The sequence below is a fragment of the Dreissena polymorpha genome, chromosome 15 (assembly GCF_020536995.1).
Source record: "Dreissena polymorpha isolate Duluth1 chromosome 15, UMN_Dpol_1.0, whole genome shotgun sequence".
NCBI lineage: Eukaryota > Metazoa > Mollusca > Bivalvia > Myida > Dreissenidae > Dreissena > Dreissena polymorpha.
Window position 1 is genome coordinate 11,705,224 of NC_068369.1, and position 26,046 is coordinate 11,731,269.

The 26,046-nt window shown below is 33.4% G+C and overlaps 2 protein-coding genes across 2 annotated transcripts; both read left to right on the forward strand.

Moving 5' to 3' along the window:
• Positions 1 to 16,662: 16,662 nt before the first annotated feature.
• On the forward strand, positions 16,663 to 19,015 carry LOC127859982 (pregnancy-specific beta-1-glycoprotein 2-like). The gene is made up of 4 exons (XM_052397657.1): positions 16,663 to 16,857; positions 17,586 to 17,903; positions 18,277 to 18,570; positions 18,730 to 19,015. Exons 1-4 carry the CDS (start codon positions 16,677 to 16,679, stop codon positions 18,801 to 18,803), a joined length of 867 nt encoding a protein of 288 aa, XP_052253617.1. The 5' UTR covers positions 16,663 to 16,676; the 3' UTR covers positions 18,804 to 19,015.
• Positions 19,016 to 21,584: 2,569 nt separating this feature from the next.
• On the forward strand, positions 21,585 to 23,154 carry LOC127859978 (uncharacterized protein KIAA1958-like). Its single transcript, XM_052397646.1, has 3 exons — positions 21,585 to 21,727; positions 22,018 to 22,190; positions 22,347 to 23,154. Exons 1-3 carry the CDS (start codon positions 21,653 to 21,655, stop codon positions 23,083 to 23,085), a joined length of 987 nt encoding a protein of 328 aa, XP_052253606.1. The 5' UTR covers positions 21,585 to 21,652; the 3' UTR covers positions 23,086 to 23,154.
• Positions 23,155 to 26,046: the final 2,892 nt, after the last annotated feature.

Sequence of the window (26,046 nt, forward strand, 5' to 3'; positions counted from 1 at the left end):
TCAAAATTGAAAAGTTATCATTTGAAATATATGAATCACATATGTCATGAGCTATAAATAATGTAATTTAATGTATAATAAGACTTAAAAACAGTGTTGTTAAAGGGGAAATTATATGCTACTTTCAACTGTAATTTTGAATGAATGTGACATAGGTGGGTTAACTATTATAGATATATGTTCTTTAGAAAAATACATGAAAATAACATGGTTAAAGAGATAAGTGTAAGGCGAAGGAAATTGTTATTCACTGATTACTAATTTATGGGTTTTAAAACATTATTTAATACTGGTAAAATGTTTGCAGAGAATAGTTTGACCAAACAAATCCGAATGACATATATTACAAACATTAATAAAATAGTAAAAAGCCCTTAAGAAGAGAAACATACTTATAAAATATTTATTAAAAACTGTGACATTCCAGTTTGTGATACAAAAATGGAACTCAGAATTCTTTAATATTGACTGGAAAAAAATGTTCATGCACTCTTGTTTAATCTAACTAAGGAAATATAGATCAGATGGCGCCAGTAACATCTGCATCAAAATGATGCAAGGAAGATCATTTTGAGGAGTCAAAAGTGACACAATTGTGAAATGATTGCATCCAAAAGCAGCTGGGTAATACCTATTCATATTAAATGTCAGGAAAAAATACAAATCCATAAATGAATGATATAAACATAGTGTGACTAGCGATTAAACAGTATATCTTTTATTGAAAAGTAGAAGCCCTACAAAGCATGGATTTGCAAATAGCATGAAACACAGGTTTGAAATATACAAAATACAATTAAAGCAGATGAAAAATGATGTGTCCGGTCTGTTTGTTTTAATATTTACTGATTTCTCCCATAATGTCATAACACATCATATCGCATAATATAAATACATTTATTCTTCATTTTACAAGTATTGTGTAAAATCTGCATTATCAGTTTATATTACACAATGCAATACAGCATGTGCTAGCTACTTTTCTTATGTGCAACATTTTATTGTTAAATGCTATACAGTCTTATGTTCAAACTTAATTAAGTTTGTATGTTAAAGGAAGTTCATTTTGTACAATCCTTGAAAATGAGAATTGTACAAGAATGTATGTAGACAAGTATATTTACGAACCGTACCAATCAAGAAGCTTTACATGAAATGCATTGTACATAAAATGCAAAACTAATATATGAAATTAATATTGCCATATATGTTATGCTTGTATAATTTATAGGTAATTTTCTACAGAGAAAACAAAATTTCGCCAACATTAAAAAAAACTTTCATTATCATCTTGTTGCAAAATGCTGTAATCCTTTACCAAATGACAAATTTTAACCATACCAAATTTAAGAGGATGCAGATGGCTAATTAAATTGAAAAAAATTAGGTCATACTCTAATACCTACTTATAACTCGTTCTATATACTCCTCGTGCCATCAAATATTGGAGACTATGAGGGATGAGTCCAATTCGGATATTGCACTGGTTTCACTTGGTGTTTGTCCATAATAATAATTATTTTAATAATAATTTATATGGACGAATTTCAAGAGTCTACAAAACATCATTGTTACAATGAAGTAGCACAAACTCCATTATGGTGATTATAATATAGATTGTTAATAATAGTAAAGTGAAAATTTCTGAGCTCCACTCGTGTATCAAACCCAGGTCTTCCGAGTTGTAACCAGAAACTCTAACCGCGTCGCTTAACAGCTAGCTCAACAGAAAGGCTGTTGGAACTGGAAGTTACCTTATTTAACTACACTAGAAGATATTTTTACAACACTTTAGCCCTTGACTAATGTCAACTTTGTTGACTGTTTAAGTGGGTCGCTAGAAGCTATATAATAGAATCAAAATAATTGTTGACTTGCAGATTGGCATATCCTCCTTCCAAACAAGATATTTATTTGTTGAAATAACAATCGTCTGTCCCTATTCGTGTTATAATTCATCATGATCTAAGGAAGACAATTTTTTAAAGTTCTGGAGGGGCTGTGCAAGTTGACGCTGCTTTTTTCATGCTGTTGTAAAAATCTTCGATGGCGTAAATTCTCATTTTGAAAGATTCTTAAGGTCTGTAGTGATTTAATGTCACTTTCAACAGCCGCGCTGTTGGGCTTGCTCTTTAGCGACACGGTTAGCGTGTCTGACTACCACTCTGGAGGTTGCGGGTTCAATCCTCCGTCGGAGCTCAGGATTTTTCACAATAACGGCGACGAGGAAAACATGAACTGTGAACATGCAAATGGGTCTGAGCTTTGTGTAATGATTTCAGGGAGCCGCTCGTGTAGCGGTCGACAATAGCAAAGTCTGAGGCCTTGAAACATTAAGAGTGGGGGGTGTAGTGATTTAATGTCACTTCCAACAGTCTTGCTGTTGGGCTAGCAGCGACGCGGTTTAAGTGCCTGACTACCACACTGGAGGTCGTGGGTTCAATCCCCCGCTTGAGCTCCGTATTTTTACAATAGGTCGACAGATCGAGTTTGGCACGAAATCGTCTAGGATGTGGTCCGAACAAACGTGCGTAAAAACGTTGGAGTCTAATTCTTCCGGCTATTTGCTCTAACCAAGTATTTTTTGTATATTAGTCCTTTGGTAATTAACTTTTTTTTTAATTTCTGACTCTGCTGATAAAATTGTGACATTCAAAGATGCAGCAGTAGTATTTTCCTATCGTTTATAATATTGACACCGGAAGTAGGTATACCGTCCCGCACGAACAACAACTCTGTCAACACGGAATTACGAAAATCCGGAATTAAAAACTTTAAAATTGGACAAGGTGAGAGCTATTAATAAATCTACGCATATAAAGATTAGAAGTCAAGCAGTAATACTTTATAGAGCAATCAAAACAAACCTTTGGTTTCGCACTGACTTACATTTAAAGAATGAAATAAATATAATAACGCTTTATCCAAATATAGATTGATCTCTCACACGCATTGTTAACATGTGTTGAATGATAGTTACATTGTGTATTTTAATACATGATAATAAATGATAATTATTATGCTTCACTCAAGCAGCTTACTTGTTAACTGTTCCCAATTTCCCTCTTGTAGTTGAAAATTTGACACAAACAGCTACGTTGTATATAACCTTCAGGTACTAGTAAATCACGAAACGAAATTCAACTGTTAGCATAAGGCCAGCTCAACATGTTTATTAGCACACCCCATGACACCTGACGACACCTGATTTAGCCTTTGACAGCATTTAGCAGCGATTCTATGGCGGAAAGTTATTTGTTTGTGCGGTACTCGAGATTCCAGAAATAATGGTCACCCTTTGGTTCGACATATGGGAGTATCAAATGTTCAACGTGAGACAGGTTAATGGATTTTGAATAGATAACCAGATAAAATAATTATTTTGTATGCCTAACGATTGCGTGGTAAGTCATTCATTGATGAAACTGTCGGTGCTTAATCGTTTCCTAACAAAACGAAAAATTCGTAATTTGATAGCTTTTAATAAACAATGATGATGCATTTGACGTATTAACTCGGACTTGGTAATGATTATTGTCTGAAGGCGTTGCCATTATACAGTTCTGAGTATGAAGTGTTTAGTGGTGTCGGTTTCATCATGAATAAAGTGTAAACTTTTGAATTTCCCAAACGTATGAATCATTATATAAAACATTATATACACGCTAAATTGTACTATTTTCTGAGAAAGTAATACCATCAGTCGACTTTTGCCAACATTTTCGTGTGTATTTAATTGTCATTAAACCAACTTAAAAAAAGGTTAAAAAACGGACTCACCTGTTATGCATGTATAATAAGAAGTGAACATATAACATAAAACATGTGCCTGTACTAAAAAAATCAAACCATGACCCTGTATAATTAAAAGTTCAATTTTACTAAATTTTGCATTTAATGTTTATCTTACAGCATTTTAAATTTTACAATACTAAATCGTCGATTATTGAATCAATTTTTATTAATGGCACCGACTTCATGTAATCAATGTTTGGTGTGTCGACGTCACTAATTAGTGACATGAGTCGATATTTTTAGTTTGTCATTCCTTCGCTAATTATAAAACAACAAACGGACTTTCCAATGTTATTCCTGTGCATTGGAAATTGAAACAAAACATGCATTAGTAGAAAAGATGATTCAATCTTCGACTCATAGTTAGTTTTTGAGGTTAAAAACTTCGCTTTGTCATTCTTACGCTTGTTATCAAATACAGCGGACTATCGCCCGCGTTTGTGTTAAATTCCTGTGCATCGGAAATCGAAACAGTCGCTCATTACCGCAATGACTAGAAGGCGGACATTATTTCTTAACATGACAATGTAACACAACATCCATAAACATAAAAGATTACCTGCCATGTTTGAAATTAAACCAAAGCGGTACAAATGTGATCGTACATATATCGCAGTACAACGGCATGTACGGTTTTGTGCTTTTAAAATCAGATTTAGTTGCTTTAGAAATAATAATACCAATAAGCATTCGATTTAATGAAAGAACTGTATGTTCTATTCTATCGAATGAATTATAACTATACCTAAAGAGACTGCTAGCCATTGCATGGGTCAGCTATGATACTTGATACGAATACCTAAGCAAAAACTGATAGTCGGTCCGTCCATTACTTTATTCACCAGTAATTTTAAATACAATTCAGTGTGTCCAATCTTTATTCAGCATGCTTAACTTCGCTGCTTTTGCTTTCATTATGTGTTGTTGTTTTTTTCATTTTTTGAACTTTTTTTGTTATTTTTCATTAAAATAAAGAAAACATATGTGTTGATTGTTGTAGATTAATGCTTTAAATTCGAGATCGAACAAATATTGCTTGTGTTTTTATATTTAGATAAACAACTTATTTGCACATTCATTTTCTATTAAAAATATTTTATGTAATGCCTTTTAACCGTTGGTGTTTTTAAAAACAAGTTCAAACTTATACATTTTACTTAATAATTACGAATTTTCAAAATGACAATGCTTCCTAATCCCAAATACCTTATGCTAATTTGTATTTATCCAATAGCGCACATTGAACAACCCATAAGGACCGTAATAATTTAAACAAAAGAGACATCCTTGACGAAATCGCCATATGAATCGGAAAACAATAACATCATACTTTTTAATTATAAGCCATATCTTAAAACCAAGAGGTAACACGTCGATTTATATAAAACACAACTCACAAACACACTTAATAGCTTTAAATAGTGACTTTAACAGATGGGAAGAGTATAACTTTGACGCCTGTTGATGTATGTGTTCCTCCAAACGATGTCTATGCAACCTGTATATGTTTTTAAGCAATGTGCATGTTCGTATGGCTTACAAAGAAGCAAAACAATTAATTTTGGAGAAATAAAACAACAACAGTTGCCTCAAAATGTGTTACTGTGTAACGATATTATCGAAATCAATTGCTCATAGATTCACTCGTCTTTGAGCTAGTAAGGATCGAACTGAACTGGGGTCGTATTCCAGAAGCATCTTAAGTTAAATTTTATTCTTATCCTTAAATTGGGAAATTTTCTTAAGTGTTTCATTTCCTATTGCAATAGTTTGGCATCAAGCATTACATAAATATAACATCATTTTGTCAATGTTATTTTAGGAATACCAAAAGAAACATGTGATTCCTTATCTTGTAAAGAAATACAAAAGATTGTAATTTTGAACTTAAGTGAACTTATTTAAGAAATGACTTAAGATGTTTCTGGAATACCACCCCAGAACTTTAAAGTTAAAAAGAGGTTTAATCATATAACACTTTATCTAAAGTAGCATTAAGCTCAGTTGAATGATCCTAAGGGATATTAAATAATAATAAATATCTGATTCTACTCCTTTAATTTAACGTTTCGGCATTATGCCTTTATCAAAATAATGGAAAATATCTGTAAACTACATTTTTACGTTTTTTACAGCTTAATTTAAATAAAAAACTTAATGTTTTTAAACGTCAAATGACGCTGTACATGATGACGTCATAAATGGCGTTATATAAAATGGCGCACACAATCGTAAAAATTTGCCAAAACTGAAATGACTTTAAATACTTACATATTACATGTCTCAATTTTATGTCAAATCAGTGCGTTATAGACTGAATAAATTGATATTTTACAATAAAACAATACATCATCATATATAATTATAATTTACCTTAACATTTTATCATTAATTAAATAGGGTAAACTTATTTATTGAATTTAATGATATCAATCCATATATACGTAAAAGATTATATACTGATATATGATTAAATGATGATGTATACTTTCTATATAATGTATCATATACACATTATGGATAAGATAAATTGCATATAGCACTGTTATTTTTACATTCATTTATGTTGATGATTAATATAAAATGTTTTTCACAAATATTTTTTACTAGATAATTTCTTGATTTTTGTATTTAATAATTTTGGTGATTGTGTTTCAAACTTCTTTATGATATCCAATTCCTTAATAAGTCTGTAATAGCGGGAACTGTCTCGTAATTGTGTTAGCACTGATATACCCATGTTCTGCCCTCCGTGGCCAGCACCATTGAAATGTTCTGGGATTGGTTTATCTCTCCGTAGCTGCACGTCAGCCTCGTGTTCTTTGGCACGTTCCTTTAACGATCTGCTTGTCTCTCCTACGTATACCATCTTCTGGCATTTAATACAAAATATACCGTATACCCAGTTGTAAATGTAACAGTTCTGTTTTATTGCTTCATCATGAATTTCACTTCTTGGGTTGATATGAAAACCACTTTTTAACATTTTACAGACTATACAATTTTTCTTGCATTAGTTTGGTATTTGCTGAAAACGCTTGTTGATTTCTTTGTTTGTTTTTCCATGTACTAAAATGTCACTGTGTGTTTTGACTTACAATCGTATAACCTATTTTTTAAATGAAAACACGCTTACTATCGATGTCGATAATCCATTTTTAGCAATTTAATATTCTACGCTTCTATGAAACTCCTTATGAAATTTTTAATACGCATACTTCTCTAATTGGTATCTATCACACGCATTGCCTAATTTTCATTCCAATATACTCATCACGCATGTCCTTACCGAAAGTTTAAGAAATCATATTGATGTTTTGATAACCTACGTTTGTATGCTCCCCAACAGTAGGGCGCATACACACAGAGTCGCCGAATCAGTTTGATAGAGATTTCCAAATAAAATTCACCGATATCCGAAATCCGTCCGTCTCCATGTAAGTCGTTCATTCCGTCCGTCATTCCGTCCGTCCAACGTTCCGTCCGTTTCTTATTATGTTTTCTATAATTTAATACAAGTTTGATTCAAATTTAATGAAACTTTATATGAGATATCCATGTTGGGTTGATATTGTTTAATAATAACTATATCTATACAATAAGTTGAATCTCATTTGATTACTGCTTACGAAATACCGCACCATTACTTCTTGGCCTACTGATTTTCATGTACATTTTAGCGTGTTCGTGGTCCATTTAAATGGCACCCACACGATTGCTGTTGCACTAACAGTTAAACTGTTAGATTTAAGCTTATCGTTATTTGTATATCTGTACTGATTGACCTATATATTAGCATTTTACTTCTCCACACCTTTTATTCGCATTCTTGTAAATGTGCTCCGGATGTTAGCACAATCTAAATTTGGGTGTCATTAATATTCAGCTTGTTTAAAACTTATTGTGATTTTGACGTCCTCAGCTTAATTATACGACATTCAACAACAACAACAAACAACTACAACATTTATTTCAGCAAGAAAGCTTATACAAGCTCTTAGCCTACACATATACATTTTATATATAGAAGTAATACAAGTAATGGCAGATGTGGATTAAGTGTTAAATTGAACACATGGTGTTTGTGCAAAAAAATATATAATATATTCGTTTGAAAAAAAATATATTCAACATTGACAACAATGTTATGTTAAGCAGTACAGTATTCATTCACTGTACATTATGTTAGTATCCAGCAACAAGTTATAGAAATAATTAAAAATCAAATTATTTCAATACGAGAGTGATGGTTATAGTTATGTATAAAAAATGACAATTTCTGAAAGTTTATATAATATCATAAATAATTAATAGCTTTGCCATTAAAAAAAATCAAAATGATTCAACAAGTTGAGTGGAAACAAATTAGAATTGTTTATAATGCTATTCGAATTTATAAGGAATGAGAAATTGAATTTGAGATAAGGTATGCCGTGCGTGAAATAAAAGATGAAATAATGTTAAAGGGTTGTTACGTTCTAGAAGACGAATTACGTATCTAGTAGGCGTCGTAAATTTGCAGCTTCGTATATAAACTTTGCTAGACTAATAAGTATAGTTTTATTTTCACTTGACATTAGTCTTTGAAACTTTGAAATTGTTGGCCATCTGCAGTACTGTGACATTAAAAGTTTTCTTCTTAGGTGCGTATATATGGGGCAAACTAGTAAGAAATGGTACTCAGTTTCTACAGTATTCATATAACATAATTTGCACTAACGGTTTTCTTTTCTAATATAATTGTATCGCCCCCTTTCTATTTCTAGGTTATGCGATGATAAACGGAATCTGCTTAGGGCAATTTTATATTTTGTCCAAATAACTTTCTAACGATAAACTATGTTTGAATAAACAGTACGTAAAGGGAGGGTAGAGCTGTTAATCTCGGCGTGCCATGTTTGAGTATAATTGTCTAATATTCGTTGTTTGCATTGTATAAATTGAGATTCGGTTATGTTTTGATTTATCCATAATTCGGACATACCGATGCTGTCGAGGATGGATTTTACATGGTATGCCCATTTTTTTATTGTTGTATGTATGTCCATTGTCCGTATCGTGTTTTAGCATATTGTATGTGATTTTGATCAAGCTACTCTCATTTGATGATAGCAGTTTGAACCAGTATTTAATGATGTTTATTTTCCGTATTTCATTAAAGGGTATTCTTCCTTATTCTCCATACAACGCGCTAAGGTTGGTTGATTTATTTACACACAGTAATTTCCTTAAAAATTTCGTGTGTACGGCTTCAATATCTTTTGCCTGTGTAGTGCCCCATATTACAGACGAGTACTTCAAAATTGATGCTACTAAGATATCAAAGAGTTTAAGTTTGCTTTTTGTGCTGAATTCATAAATGTTGAGCACTGAGAAAAGTCGGTGCATTGATTTTGACACATGGTCTGCTATTCAATTTTTGTGTTCTGTTAAAGTTACCGTTTTTAAATAAGTATACCCCCAGATATTTAAAGGAAGTAACGACTTCTAGTTTTTCACCATACAAAAAGATATCGATGTTTGTGTAATGTGTTCCTTTTTTCGAAGATTAGCACTTTTGTTTTAGCTGTATTTATTTTTAATTTCGATGCATCACAGTATGCTTCTATGTCTGTTAACATGTGTTGTAGTGAGTTTGGTGACGTTGCGAATAACATTTGTCATCATCATACAAAATAAGAAATAATTTCAACTCGTCTATAGTGAATAAACCATCTTAATCTGTATTTATGTTCTCCAACATGTCATTAACGAACATCATGAAGAGCAGCGATGAACTGGAATCACCTTGTTTCACTCCTTGGTGTATCGAAATTGGGTCGGACAAGTTATGATTGAATTTAATTACTCATTTTACGATACTATACATTGATCTTAGAGCGTTTATCATTTTTGAACTCACCTTGTCCGATATCAATTTTTGCAAAAGTAGTGTGTGATTGATTTTATCATAGCATTGTTGATAGTCGATAAAAATGGTGTATAATTTTTGGCCTGAGTTTATTATTTTTATATAATTGCGTTTAGTATAAATATACAATCTGTTGTGCCTTTTCCCTTTTGATAACCAAACTGGCAGTTAATGATTTTTTTTGGTGTTTGTTTGTCCAGTTTGTTAAACGGTTGAGTAGCAATTGTGAGTATATTTTTGCTAGGATATTATTTAAGGTTATACTCCTATAGTTTTTTGTTTCATTTGATTTCCCGCCCATATATATAGGGACGATGTTTCCGAGGCCCCAGTCTTTCGGGTTTTCGGCATGGTTGAAAAGTTTGTTGTTTATTGCTAGGAGGTGTGGTCCTTATACATTAAACGATGATTTAATTAGTTCTGCAGATATATTTTCAGGCCCACAAGACGTGTTGTTTCTTTATGGAAGACGGCTGCCTTGAGCTTATTCAATGTGAATTCTTTATCTAAATCAATAACCGTAGATTCGGTGGTGGCAACATTTTCATTTATTTGTTCGGGTTGTTCGCCTAATAAGTTTTTAAAGTGCGTATAAAAGTCTTCTACTGTTATACTGTCATCCTTGTTTGGTGCTTGTTTGTAGCATTTTTTTCAGGATTTCAAGAAATGTTTTAGATTTGATTTTGCTATATCTTCAAGTATTACACTTTCTGATTTTTTGTATTTTGCTTTAGATTTCTTTCGTATTTTGTTGTACTTTGTTCTCATATTTACAAAGTGTGCTTTGTTTTCAGCTGTTTTTAATTTATTGAATATGTTTCGTGCGCGTTTGAATTTTTTTTAGCTGTGTTGCAGTTATAATCAAACCATTTCTGGGAATCTGCTTTGTTTCGAAAAATTTTGTCGTGGTTAATATTTACTTTTTTTCCAAAAATTGTTGCTGCATTGTCATAAATATAGCTAGTTAAATGTTGTATTTCACAATTAATGTTTTCTTTGTTTACATTTAACAAATTGATATTCTCTTTCAATGAGTCTAGAAAATTTTCAACAAAACATGAGTTAAAAACAAGTTTAGTTTCCTCTTTGTATTCACCGGTTGTAATATGTCTAGTTTTGGTGTTACATTTTAAAGAAAAGTAAACACCTGCGTGACCCGAAAAGTTTTGCCAATTGAGTATTTGAAATTCGTTTATATTATCAACATAGTTTGCATTTATAATAAGATAATCTGTTATATTCAAGCCTCTATTTGAGACGAAAGTAAATTGATTGTCCTGCTCTTTGTTGAGACGACCATTAACAATAATATGATTAGTAGCCCTGCATAGATTAATTAGCCTTTTACCGTTACAATCAATTACCTTGTCCGGATTGTTGCGTATTACTGGGAAATGTTTATTTGTATTTTCTGTATCTAATTCTTCAAAACAGTCAAGGTACTTATCGTATTCAAGTATATCTGATAAGTTGCTTGTTCGGGAATTGAGGTCACCCGGTATGCATGTTTTTCCGAGCTGCTCATATTTCTCAACCCCTGTCTCAATTTCATAAAAAAAATCGAAATCTTGGTCAATTAAAACTTTCGAATTGACAGGTGGGATGTAAGTAAGACACAGATACATATCCGACACTACAGAAAACAGATCTTGTTTTAATTTTAGCCACACTATTTCATATTGATTAGTTTCTACAATGGATATATTATCTGATAACTCATTTTTATAATAAATTGAAAGTCCACCGCTAAAGCGACCTTTGTTTGTACCAGAAAGTTTTTTTACCGTAAACATGGTAGCTAATATACCCATTAATGTCAGTGTTAATCAGTTGCTTTTTGTTAAGCCAAGTTTTAGAAAGTAATATTAGATCATATTTTTTAACGTATTCTTGAGTATATGGCGGAAGTGCATCAATACCAATCTACTTACACTTATTATTTCCTGTCAACGAATTTCATGCTCATGTTTATAGTCAATTGTTATATATTTGGAATTAAGTACGGTTTATTCAAGTATATACAAATATGTTTTCGTAGAACGCCTACGTCGCAATGACACGTTCCTTTATAACTGATGAAGTACTGAAAGCTTCACATGGGAGTGGCTGCCAATAATAATGCCCACTGTAACGTTATGATAAATTTTAATATATAAATTCGAAATTATAAATAAATATTTCATTGAAAATTATTGATAATATAATACTTGTATTTTGGAAATTAGTAATATATGTTCAATTATAAAGAAAATGAATCTATAACAAAATTACAGAAATGTGCTTAAAATATTTTGCCAGTGGGCCTATTTTGGTCCTTTAAAATCTCAGCTATAAGATCCGCCAGTTCGCTGAGATGCACGTTTCTATAGGTGTGACCTGTTGCTTGCTTGGATCCTTTATTTGTAGTTTTAAGTGCAATATGATGGCCTCTAGCATTTTAATCTGAGTAACCCATCAATAACTTCCGCTAAAAGGGTTAAGCGTGAATAATTTAGTCACACTACTTCCTGGGAGTGTCATTGATTCAGTACATTTAGCGATTCAACCAATCAACAATAAGCACGTGCAGAAACGGACACTAATTACCAATCGAAATTATAATTGAGTTTTATGCAAAGTAACCTATCAACAAAATGTAGATGTTTTGTCAGAATAGAGAACTATTCGCTTAGATTTTGAGGTGAACGGATCGAGAAAGATCCAATCATGTAATATTTAATTATGTGTCACATAATCGCTTATTGTTCATGGAATGTACTGAATCAATGACACTCCCAGGAAGTAGTGTGACTAAATTATTAATGCTAGAGGCTATCAGATTGCACTTACAATTATCACATTTTGCCAGTTCGACGGACTTTAAAGATAATCGGACTTGATTATAATGTACTACTGCAATTATTCTGGCCGCTATTATTTGATCTGTTATGACACTCTCTGACCTTTCAATTTATTGATCTAAATATTCTAACACTGAATTTTAAGGTTCGTCTGTTTTTGCAAAATATTTTAAGCACATTTCTATAATTTTGTTATAGATTCATTTTCTTTATAATTGAACATATATTATTAATTTCCAAAATTCATGTATTATATTATTAATAATTTGCAATGAAATATTTATTAATAATATCCAATTTATATATTTAAATTTATCATAACGTTACACCACTGTTTGATTACGTCACTTGTTCGAGATATACCATTAACTACACAAACGATTTCTGTGGATATTCCAATTTAAATGAGGTTAATAATTATTTAAAATTCATACAAAACACTTTTTTGTTAATTGATATTCCAACGCCAGTTCAGCTCGCGAATAAACTAAATGTAAATCGGATGTTAATATTAGTTAGAACATGCATGCCTATTAGAAATCGCCAATGCTAGTTAAGTGCCATTTAACCAAAGGTGAATTCAAAATGTAACTCAACATTAGTCAAGCCATGTTAAAACGTAAAAGCCAATTATACAATTGAAAAGCGATGTTGGCATTACTTTTACAATGGGAAAGATTTTCTAAATGGGAACAAATACTTATGCTATAGTTAAAAAAAACGTAGGTTGGAAAACTTTATTTAGCTTAAGTTTGAAAATTAGTAGAACCGTAGCTCTTGCATATTACCACAAGCAGGGAAACAATGAATGTCGTCGGAAGGTAACTCGAAGTTCATTCAAAGATACCGTTGGGGTTGCAATCAGAGTTAGGTGTGCCTCATGAACGTTCGGGACTTCCTAAATTGTCTATTAGGCAAGATGTGGACATAATTAGCGTTTGTGTAGAAGAATTCATGCATATAAGGCATACCATATGAAGCGATCTCTGGGAGATCTGCGGGTGATGAATGGGAGACTATCAATACTTCTGAATGCAGAGTTTTTCTGAAAGTGGTTTCCCTTTAAATATCATTTTATAATACCATGATGCTGTACCTGTATATATACATTTTTATCATATTGGTATAAACGACTCGATCGTAAAACAGCACATTGTGGAAATTATATAGTTTGAAACAGCCTATTTTTAGATCATTATATTTATAGAGCGAAACTTCTTTATTTACCAAAAGTGTAGTTTATGTTTATAAATTCATTGAACAGCAGTTTAACAGACAGTATTTTGACAGACTAATAATATTTAAAATGTAAAATGTGAGAAGACAAATGCTGAAATATGATGTTAACAAAAATAAAGGTAAAAAACAAAGTGTGTTTTATTATAATTACATTTATTAATTGTATGTATATTCCTGAAAAAGACTGCTGTCTGCGGATAAGCGAAATGTTTTACTGCATTTAATGCCCACCTGTTTAAAAATAATAAGTTTAGAAGCTTATGACGTCAATATGAAAACGTCAATACAGAATATTCATTCCCTCAATTCGTTCAGTAGTAGCGAGTTAGTGCTTTTATTTGTTTAAAAATTGGGCATAGAGGTATGATACACCACAAGTTGCAGCACTATTGTTTTGTAATATATCAGACTGTCACGCCAAAAAAAACTCAACCAGCCTCCGTGTTATTTTATTGTAAGCCTCACATAATATATTAAAACACGATATGGCAGTAACCTGTAATTATCTACATATTCTTAACAAGAGAGTGGAGATCACTATGTATTTGTAGAAAAGTAAAAACAGACAACTTGTGTATGCGAAGTTGCAAGTTTAGTTCCTTTTAATAGATTCATTTGTTGAACTTGCAATCCGACGTCAGATTTTGATAAAAAGGTACACACACACAAAGCAGTGGCTCTGTGTTGAAAATTAAAAAATTAAAGTAAATTCAACCGAAATATGAAACTTTATTATGCATATTTAGGACTAAGTTTGTTCTTTATTAATATCAATATATACAAGTGAATGGTATACGATAGTGTAATAAATTGCAAATGTTACCCTATACAAAACATAATTTATACAAGAACATTTTTTGAGTTGTTAAATGATAAATAAACTGTAATATATACACTTGTCTCGCTTTTAATTTGAATGGTGATGCCAAGCGGTTAAAATGTATGTTGTTCATGCCTCTACGTCCCAATTGTAAATGGCAAATAATCGCTACAACTCTGCATGCCAATGAAAATGACATTTGACGTGGTAATCATGACGTCGTGACCGCTTGCGCTTAAGATTGGTTAAATATGTGTCTTGCATTTTGTGTATACAATAATTTACATCAAGCTATTGTATTTTTTATGTAAATCGTATTATATTTTAACAAAAGTGATGTCTTTATTATTGATTGCGTGTAATATGACCTACCTCATATCATTCACTGATAGCAACTTCCTCTTGACATTATATCAAAAATATATATCAGGTACCGTTATATCAGGCAGACTTCAATTAAGTGGTAAAGTAAAGAATAGTACACGTTTACGCGCTGTGGATCAACAGGTCTGCAGGTTAAATTGTATGAAATTATTTTGAAAAAATGCACGTGTGCACGTTTCTGATCAACCGTTCTGTATGTATAGTATTTATACGCATTCATACTAGGTACACTTATCGAAATATTATGAGAGATCTATGTAGCCAGATAGTACGACGTGCGTTTTATAACCGATCATACCAGTTAAACGGTTAAGTAATTTTCATAATTATTGTAAATAAAATCGCTTTAAAGTTTAAACAGCAAGCAAACACGCACAATTATCGCAGCACAGCTAGAGACGCATGTTAATCCGTCAAAAGCCCTCTTGGTTGTCACACACGGCGTTCTCGTCGATATTGGCTGCAAGAGCAGGGTGGGGGGTACATCGTACCATGAAACTGGTGTGGCGTAAGTGAGTAATATGTAAACTGGTGTTCAAAATGGCGGCCAACGGCTGATTTGTGTATGTTTTCGGTCGAATTTTTGAAAGGTGTGTGCATTTACCATACTAATTCGACATTATCCTTACGCGCAGGATGATCTACTGATATCCGTTTAATCTCGGTATAAATCCTTAAGATGCCTTATCAATTACAAAAAAGTTATTGAAGATTGTAATTTGTATAACGCAAGTGCCTCATTGATTCCGATTGACAAGGTTATTTGTATGTGCATTTTTAGGTCATGTCCCGGGACGCAGACACAAGAGCCTTGGTCTCCACATGAGGCGTTAGCGGTCACACGTGCCTTTGATGGTTTAAGGTATGGATCTGCAAGGGTGGCTGTATGAAAGGGCCGTTATCATTAGCCGTTGTTTTTTACAATTTCGTTTAGTTCATTAAATAACGGGGTATTTCAGATCAAAGACATGCGTTAGCATGTGCGTACAAGCGAAAGGCTTAACTGAATATGAGACTGTCTAAATCGTGCCTGTGGTTCTGAGCCATTCAAATAATGGGGATTGTATAGTCTACAAGGTTACGGGATAGTTCCTGAACGTTTCTTAATTAAACCCAGAAATATGGAACAAAGCATGCAGTCGAAAAAGGCGAAAAGCTTAATGAACATGTTGCATTTCGGTAACGCAATCAGTTGGGAACTAAATAATGATACATTATCAGTGTATAATTATATTAGCAAATATATAGCCAATGAAATAAAGATTACGACGTTTTAGCGTTATTACAATTATTTCCGTATGCTAATTTTGTTGTTCTAACAATGAGACTGGGATTGCATTAACATTGTAAATCCAACGCTACCTAAAACAATTATCATAGTCTAATACAAAACACGTAAATTACATTATGTTAAATCATATTTGTTCAATAACCATATGTGTGTTTCGTAAACGAATATGATATATATATAATGTGAATAAACTACCCCGTTCACGTATGCGTAGTAGAAGTTGAACCGCAAAACATACGGTTTTAAGCAGCCGAATGCTTCTTTGGCAGTGTAAGTTATGAAATGTGGGATTCATTTTATAGAGATAAGCACACAATGGTCTGTGGAATCTGGGAGATGTTAAACGGCTGGGACTGCATACAGGTAGCTGTAATAAAGGAAAGTATATTAAATGTAATGTTATGCGCGAGAGGATTACAACTTCGGAAATTTAGTGGAATACAGTATTTAGTAAAAAGGTTAACGTTAGTATCTAACTATGGTATCGAACATTATAGTGCATGTGACAAAATCATGGCGAAAATAACGGGGGTATTAACATTAATATGTTACCTGAGCACCGCCTTCCAGACATCGTGTGAGTATACTGTGCTTAAGGGCAAGTTTGTTTTTCATTGAGCCGCATTCTGAGAAAACTGGGCTTAATGCATGTGAATAAAGTGTCGTCCCAGATTAGCCTGTGCAGTCCGCACAGGCTAATCATGGTCGACACTTTCCGCTTTTATGGTATTTTTAGTTTCAAGGAAGTTCCTCCTTACCGAAAATCAAGTTTAGGCGGAAAGTGTCGTCTCTGAATAGCCTATGCGGACTGCACAGGATTATCTGGGATGACACTTTACGCACAGGCATTTAGCCCAGTTCTCTCAAAACAAGGCTCAATTCTGTTTGCGTTTTCGTAAATCCACCTGTTGTTTGTTTTAATTTACTTAAACACATAGATAATTTAAATGTTTGATTGTATTTGCATTAACGCATTTTTTAACTTATGCGTTGAATTAAGATCAAGACACATCGGTTCAGTACAATGTTTGTGTAATGGTTTTAATAGTTTGCAATATAAGATGCTAGGGAACGCATTCCTCACGTTTAGCGTTTATTGAATGTGTAAATGATTGTATACGTTTACAAAGTGAACAGTCTAAGATGTTTCTTTAAGTAATACATCATGTGCAGGGGCATATCAAGACAGTAGTACGAGGTTACTGTCATGTATGTCGCAGTATAAGAAATTACGTATGTACTACTTTATATGTACTTGTTAGTATTTCTTTATAACCATGCAAAACTTACGTCGTTAAATTCCAGATGGACTTTTTTCTGTCACGCTGACCCCAGACCTCGAAAGCATATCTGTAATAGCAGGCGTATCCACTCAGCTCCAGTGTTTAACATCGCCCTCTATACCAGCACCAAGGGTGAGGTGGTTTAAGAACGGCAGCGCACCTGGGGCCTTACCTGTGGAGACCACTTATCAGTCTTCTAGCTCGCGTAATGAAACTGTTACATTGAGTTTACTAACGCTTGTGCCAGTAAAACAAGATGATGGCTGTATTGTATATTGCACAGCACAAAGTCGTGGTTATGCTGCAAACTCCACAAGGAAACCTTCGCTGAATGTTATGTGTACGTATGCATATTACAGTGTAAAAACGTTTTCTTTATGAAATCAGCATTTCGAGTGTTTTTCACAATAATATAGAGACGCATTGCTTCTTTTCATTTTACGTGAATGTTTATTAAATAGCACGTAAGCATTTCTGAAATCGTTAGAATGAGGTTCTAGCGCATTAGCACTACTGATTAAAGTAGAGCACACATTAATCTGATTAATACGGTAACATGATTAAATGACAAATATTTGTAATCGGATCATAAAAAAAATACTGAGAATTTATGACAAACACTTAACATGCTTGTTTGCAAAAACATATGAAACGCACATATTTGTGTTGCTTATAATATTTAGAAATAGTTGTGAAAAAAATGTTTCTTACAGATCCTACAACTAAACCCATATGCAGCATAAATGGATATGAAACAAACGCATCGACTATCACTGTCGACCAGGGAAGTACCTTTTTCATATCGTGCTCCAGTGAAAGCAATCCAGCTCCTGAGTATACATGGACCTTTCCCGGTGGGACCATCTTTGGACAGAATCTTACACTGGGTACCATACGGAAGTCACATGAAGGACTCTTTACATTTGAGGCCAGAAACACCATGGTCCCTACTGGCGGTCCAAGTGTCTCTTCAACATTCGCGCACAATGTTTTTGTGTTCGTTCGTGGTAAGTGGCTCACATTTAACATTATGTCATATTTTGTAACACTAGCAAAGCTGTGAGTACTAGATGAATTAATTTTTTTGTTTTGAAAATCTCAATAGATTTAAAACAATCGAAGCATATATTATGACATATGTAATGCCGCTGCTTCGTTTTTTTCAGGTGCGCCAACGAATACGGGCATCGTAATGACCAGAATAACGTTTTGCTTATTTTTATTTATTCATTTCATCTGAAATGTTGCTTGCGTTTAATAAACACTTCAACTTGATGTTCTTCAAAAGATAAGTGCGTCTGTTATAAGGGAACTTAAATGTGTAATATCACATACTATCTTTTGGTAGGCGCGTTTTGTTGCATCGAAGACAATGCGTTGAAGTAAATGTTATTCGCTGGAAGTTTTGTCTTATAGCATTCAGTGAAATGTAAACATTAAATAATAATACAACCTAGTGTTAATTAATGCGTAATGGGTTTGGTCAGCTGTGAGTTGTAGGTTACTTAATATGCCTATAAAGCATATAACATTGTGTACCAAATGGGTACAATGTATTGTGATATAAGAATAATTAACGCAATTATGTTTAACAAGTTTTTGATGATTGACTTAATATATATAGACTTTAAACAGTTAAATATATTATATTTTTATAGAATACAGACAGTTTAAAATTAAATGAAAGTCATTTAAATTTGATGTGCAAATATATTGCATGTATTCGAACAGTTGCATATATTTGTATCGAATGCAGACCATGCATAAATTCTCGCATATATGATGGATATAAACAAAATATGTGTAATGTGAAGTCACTTTAACCCATTTATGCCTAGCGTCTAGAAAAAGGCCTTTGCAAACAGCGTAGACCCTGATGAGACGCCACATGATGCGGCCTCTCTTTAACTTTATCTCTTAAATCATAAGTGATTCGAAAAAAAAAACAATAGACGGATCGATACCTATAACTAAACCTTAACAAAAGCATGAAGGATTTTCACTTACTCCAAACTTTTAATATTTTTAATTAATACATACGTAGTGCGCCGCCATTTTCCAGTTGCCTGAAGTACTAAAATATTATAGTACGACGGGAACCAGAATAGTACACACACTTCTTAACAGTTTGATATTCGAATATATGAACGCGACATTATTACGCTAATCCACTGTTTAATTTTAATTGTGCCCTGAATCGTCTTCAGAAAGCAAGACTGGAAATTGGTGTTGATATAGACTTTAATTTAATTTTTTGGAAACATGCATCCTAATGCATATTATTGTTATTGATATTCAAACTGTTTTTCATTTTCATGCAGTACAGCTCAAAGCAATGTTCATCTTTGAAACGGTCAGCGTAATCATTATTAATTGTGCGCGATCTGTTATCGCGTGTATTAGGTTGAACATCAAAAATATCAAAGCGACATTTGCGCGAATTAATCATTGAATCCTGTGACTCATCCTAATATATAGACTCCGTTGATCTTCCTTGCTCATAAACCTGAATATGTTGTGCCAGTATATATAAACCTCATTGGCTTTAGCGTTCATCTCAGTTTTGGTTCGTTTGAATATGATCTTTTATATATTATTGATACTGAGTGCCACTTGTGTTCATAAAATGTGGATTAATGTATTGTTGCATTTAATATGTATTTACTAATCATGGCTTTATATTTATTGTTGAAAGTTACCTATTTTGAAATGTTCAACAAATAAATCCAAATTTGAATCTTAAGTTTATAAGATGTGATTCACGTTGCCGGAAATTTCTTTTAGTTTTATTAGATTGTCAGTTTCTTGGTAGAATTTAATTACACGAAGACGTAGAGTTTAGAGTAATTAACGTACATGTGTCCGTATAATTAAAAATATTAAATGCACGCACCTGTTAAATACATTTTACATTTGTAAAGAATCGCAAGTCGTCACCGAGTAATAAATGTGTTTGCTTAAGTTTACGACTTAACCGTTGCGTAACCTGCTATCCTGTATTACTGTCGCTTTGTAGACGGATCGAGGCGAAAATGACAGAGGTAAAATTTATTGTGTGTTCCGATTTTTCTGCAATACACGTTGTTATACACATTTAAAAGTAGAATTAAACCCGGGTTATATTTAATAGTATCATATTAACGGCAATTTATCCCACTTTTACACCGAAATCGGTTGATTAAAGCCCCGTTGATTAAATTTCATCTATAATCAACGGCAAGGCTATAATCAATGGCACGAAATGACGTCATCAACTGCCGAACCGGGACTACTTTTTCCCACGCACCTCGTCGCCTGTATTTGCCAAGTGCATCAATAATAAAAACAATCTCAAATGTTTGTCAATCTTAATGACCTTAAAACAAATAAAAGTAGCAAAAAACCGTGTTTTTTGTCATTTATTTTTATTAAAACCTCTAGTATTATGTAAATTTAACACTATGTTGCAAATAGGTTCTGTTGTTGTTGCTCCCCTTTAAAGAAGTCAGTTCGAGTTGCTCCCCTTTGACTATAGAACACAATCGTCTGCGAAATCGTAAACCCCTCAAAATGTCTGACGAATTTGACAAAGTCAATTTCTCATTAACTTGGGATGAAATAAATAATGAACATGAGCAACAATCAACTGAAGTGGAATTAACACTAAGCCAGTTCCAGGAACAATATGGGTTTGATCCATCTATTTTGTTCACAAATGAAATTGAATTGACCATTGAGAATGAAACCAGCCCCAGTAGTAACGCACCATCCAGTAGCAATGTCTTCCCCCCAACTTTAGATCTGCATGAGAATAAAGAATTCTTAGATGTTAACCTCACTGATGTTGGTGATTTCATTGTCCAAAATGAAAATAAAAAGACTGTATCGAAGACCTTGTCTGACATAAACAAATTTAAAAGGTTTCTTATGTCAAAAGCTGAATCAAAAGAAATCCACCACATAGAACCAACTCTTCTTGATGAGTATTTGGCCACTTTCCTGTTGTCCCTTAAAAAGTCAAATGGCACAGATTTTAAACCAAGCTCCCTCCGTGGCATCATTGCTAGTGTTGACAGGTACCTGAAACGACATCGCTATGGATGTTCAGTCATGACAGGGACTGGAGCCCAATTTGCACTCACAAGGGACACCTACAATGCAAAGAAAAAAAGTCTTAAGAAACAGGTAAAATTGAGATGAACAGTTATAACTAAAAGAAATTTGGCAAAAATAACATATTCAACAGAAAACGTATCATTTATGACAAAATTGGGAAAAAATCCCAAGTGTAGTCTGTACGAAACTAATACCCTGTCGACATAAAATTGCAGTTAATAAATAAAAGTCTAAAAGTCACATTAAAAGTAATACTGTAAGCCTACGAAATATAGAATACTCAAAAAATAAATTTAAATTAAAAAATATAGTCGAAAAGTTAAATGAAACAGTATAATAAATATAAATCACCAATTTAGGGTATGGGAAACCGTCCTAGGGAGGCCCATCCGCTGAGTGATACCGACATCGATCTGCTCTGGGAGAAGGGGATCCTTGGCACGGAGTCTCCGAAAGCCTTGTTAAATACAGTCTGGTTGAACAACTGCCTTCATTTTGGCTTGCGAGGTACAACGGAGCAATACAATTTGCGGTAAGAAACATTTTTACACACAAACACACAAAATATGTATCAATTTTTCTCATTATTTTTTCACCCCATTCACTAAGTACATCCGCTTCAACTTAAATGCTGTATTTCATTATTGTTCATATCTGACATTAAATTAAGATTCTTGTATTTTGTTAGGTGGGGAGACGTCCGCCTCCGTGTAGACTCGAATGGTGTCGAGTATCTCGAGTTAAACGAGCGGCAAACGAAAACGCGCACAGGAGAGAACATCGCTGACATAAGAAAAGTGTCTCCCAAGATGTTCGGCACTTCTGGACCAAGAAATCCCGTGTTAATTTACAAGCTGTACTCGAATATGCGTCCATCTGATTTTTCTTCAGATCAGCACCCTTTCTACCTGGCAACACGCACAATTGACACTGCATCCCAGTGGTTCTTGCGTCAACAATTGGGTGTCAACAAGCTGGGTCAGATGCTGAAGGCCATGGCAAAAGACGCCGGCTTTCCCGAGCACAAGAGAATAACCAACCACTCAGTTCGCAAATTCCTGGTCCAAAAACTTCGAAATGCAAACATTCCACCCACTGAAATCATGGCCATAACAGGGCACAAAAATGTCCAGTCCATAACCAATTATTCCACCATATCTGTTGAACAGCAGCAAAAGTGTTCCAACATTCTTGCTCAGTCCAGTAAATGTAACAAACAAACAGCTTCCTCTTGTTCACCTTCATGCACTGAAACTATGGTCGAAATGCAGCCTACACAACCACTGTCTACCGTTGAACAAGTTGATCTTGATTTTCGTCCCACCCAGTCACTTCACCAGCAAATGTCTTTCTCTCGTTCGAACAACTTTGCCTCACAATTCTTTGGTGCCACTTTCCACATTCAAAATTTTAATGTGAATAATTAGATTAAATCCAAGTTGTTATTGTTATTTCGTCACGAAATAACCACATATTACAACAAAGAAGCAAATGTTTTGCACCTCGTGTTCTAGTTGATAGTTTGAACATCGAAAGTGAATTGTGTGTGGTGTTAGGCTACGTTGTATACAAATGTAGTTCCTTGTATTGAACAACTAAATGTTATATTAATGTTATAAAACTTTTAGATTTGCAATTCAATATGAATAAAATTGTTATTAGTAACGCACGATTCTTTGTCACAGAACGATATTCTGATTATTTTAAATGACAATTTGATCAGCGGTTATTTTTGGAACGCGGAGTAATACACTGATCTTGGTTACACTACAGTCATTATCAAAGTACGACAAACTAATGAAAACTAATTTTGTTAAAATAAAAAGGTTTACTGAATAAAAAAGTGGGATAAATAGAATAATAGGTTAGTGTTGATTATAGATCAGGTTTATCATGCTCGGCACGAAAACGAAAAAGCACTCGCCAAGGCTCGTGCTTTTTGTTTTCTAAGCCTCGCATGATAAACCTGATCTATAATCAACACTAACCTATTATTCTCTATGTAAGGCTTAATGTTGTATATCCTTAAAAGTTTAGATGAGCCTAAACAGCCGGTCCTTTTCCACGTCATAGAAGAAACGATGACATACACCTAAGAAGAACCGACATGGCATCCCAGATAAATCGGCGGAATTTCGAAAAGAGTTCAGACGTAACTCTGTTCAGCCCATGATAATGTGTGAATGATTTAAACGATTAATAAAACGTCCCTGGACCCAGACCATATGCATGCAGCTATAACTGGGCTCAATACTGGGGCAAAATTTCTCTTGGAAAATTTCGCGTTCAAACGCATTTGAAATTCGAAAATGGTCTATCAAATCTTCAAAACCCTTACTCCTTTAAAAGGGATGTCTTGTTTCGTGAGTATCGAGGGCTCAGCGCAAACAAATCATACAGAAAACACTGTTTATTTTTAATTGTATTTGTACAAAAGCAACTGTGCTTGTTTATATGTTTTATTACCATCCTCACATTATTGGATAGCCTTTTAACTCTTAAAAATCTAGACATGGACGAGCTTAGCCGGAGATGAAAGGTTCTTAAATTAGACCTTAAGACGACGTTACATATAGTTAGTATTACCGACAATATGATTGAGCAGTACGAGCAGATATGGTCTCGTGGAATAGATGCATTCCAAAAGAAATCTGAAATGAATACTTCAAAATATAAAGCATAAAATGAAACCGAATTTTGTAATCGTAATTTCACTGTCAACATTTACTATGTAGATTCGCCTTTTAATGTGAACTGTCACCAATGTAGCTATCCTTATGCCATATAAATGACCCACACAAGTATATGAATTTATCACATGCCATACCCTGTTTCCCATGTAATATAACCATAACGAATATTTTAATCTTACACATGTGTAATATACTTTTTAAGCGTTTTCATTGGCTTAGTTTGTGTTCGATTGACCAATTGCATTTTGTTATTTTGCTGAAATGACGTTGCAACGTCAAATGACGTCACAAAATGTAAACAACATTCGGGATTTATCATTATGTTTGCGTAAATATTTATTTAATTTGTTCATTTAAAAGCATGTGATATAAAGATCTGACACTCGTCGTCATAGCATACCATATTTTATTAAACTCGTCAAGGAAATTCGTTCCTGAACTATTTTAATAAAATATGGTATGATATGACAACTCGTTCCAGATCCTATATCTGTATATTGAACGCATCATCTACAAACAATACTGATCAAACTGCAGGACTGTAAAATGTACACACGATATCATTAAATGATTGAAAACATAATTAAGATACATAATCCTTGATTCAATACTATATCGAAAAAATAGACAAAAAGATCCACGTTTACAACGTCTACACAGAGACGTGTTTTAATTAAACAATCTTAACACATATTGTAAATTGCATTGCCCTTTTTCATCAATATACATATTCAATCAGATTGGTGACCGTCACTAAATGATTTTAAATACGAATTTACAGCACACACAAAAAACTTGCTGTCATATACCTACTGTAACATAAATATATTGCAACAGCGTGGAGTAAGTGAAATAAGCGTAATGAATTTTTAGTTTGGTAAATTCAAAGCAGAATATAATGGCCATAAAGGCATGTTATAAAAAAAATATTTTTTTTAATTTGTGTTACTCCTCGAAATTCATTGTTACATAAATATGTCATGAATACAACTGGGCAAAAATAAAGTCAAGTCATGTCCTTATGTTTGGTATATAGGTTCTACAAGACATCAATCACCTAACATATCGTTTAATACTATTAATCAATACTTTGACGTTATAATGTTGAGTAAACCTTTCAAGTCATCTCGATTAATCACTGTTCAGTCAAAGTAACCGTAGACTGAATCAATCTATAAAACAACGGAGGTTCGTTTTAAGGACAGACGTGATCCGGAGCACAGGTGATCTAGATTAGCACGGGCACTTTGGATCGCTATTGTCTCAGCCAATCACTGAGAACGTGCTGAATTTCCGGTGACCCGAGACCCGACTGTTTCGCCAGTTTGTACAGCAAATTCTGAGGAATCAGCCGGCGATTCAAATGGCATTTCCATGTTTGTAAACAAAAACACTTTAATCGACAGTGATACAAAATATCAGAGTTTTGTTAGCAAAACAGCTATACACTAGACCATATTCTAAAACTAAAGCTTAATAAAGTATAATTTAAAAGTACGTGTATGTGAAGGGTATCCCAACTAGCACGTGAGGAAATAGATCAGTTTGTTAAGCAACTTAAAACATACAAGATGAGGTATATTAATCATTAAGTGAAATTAATTATCAAATGAAATTGTAATGTCATTATTCAGACGAAATAAAAATAATTTATACATACATGGACAAAATGTGTGTAAACTTAATTTATATAAA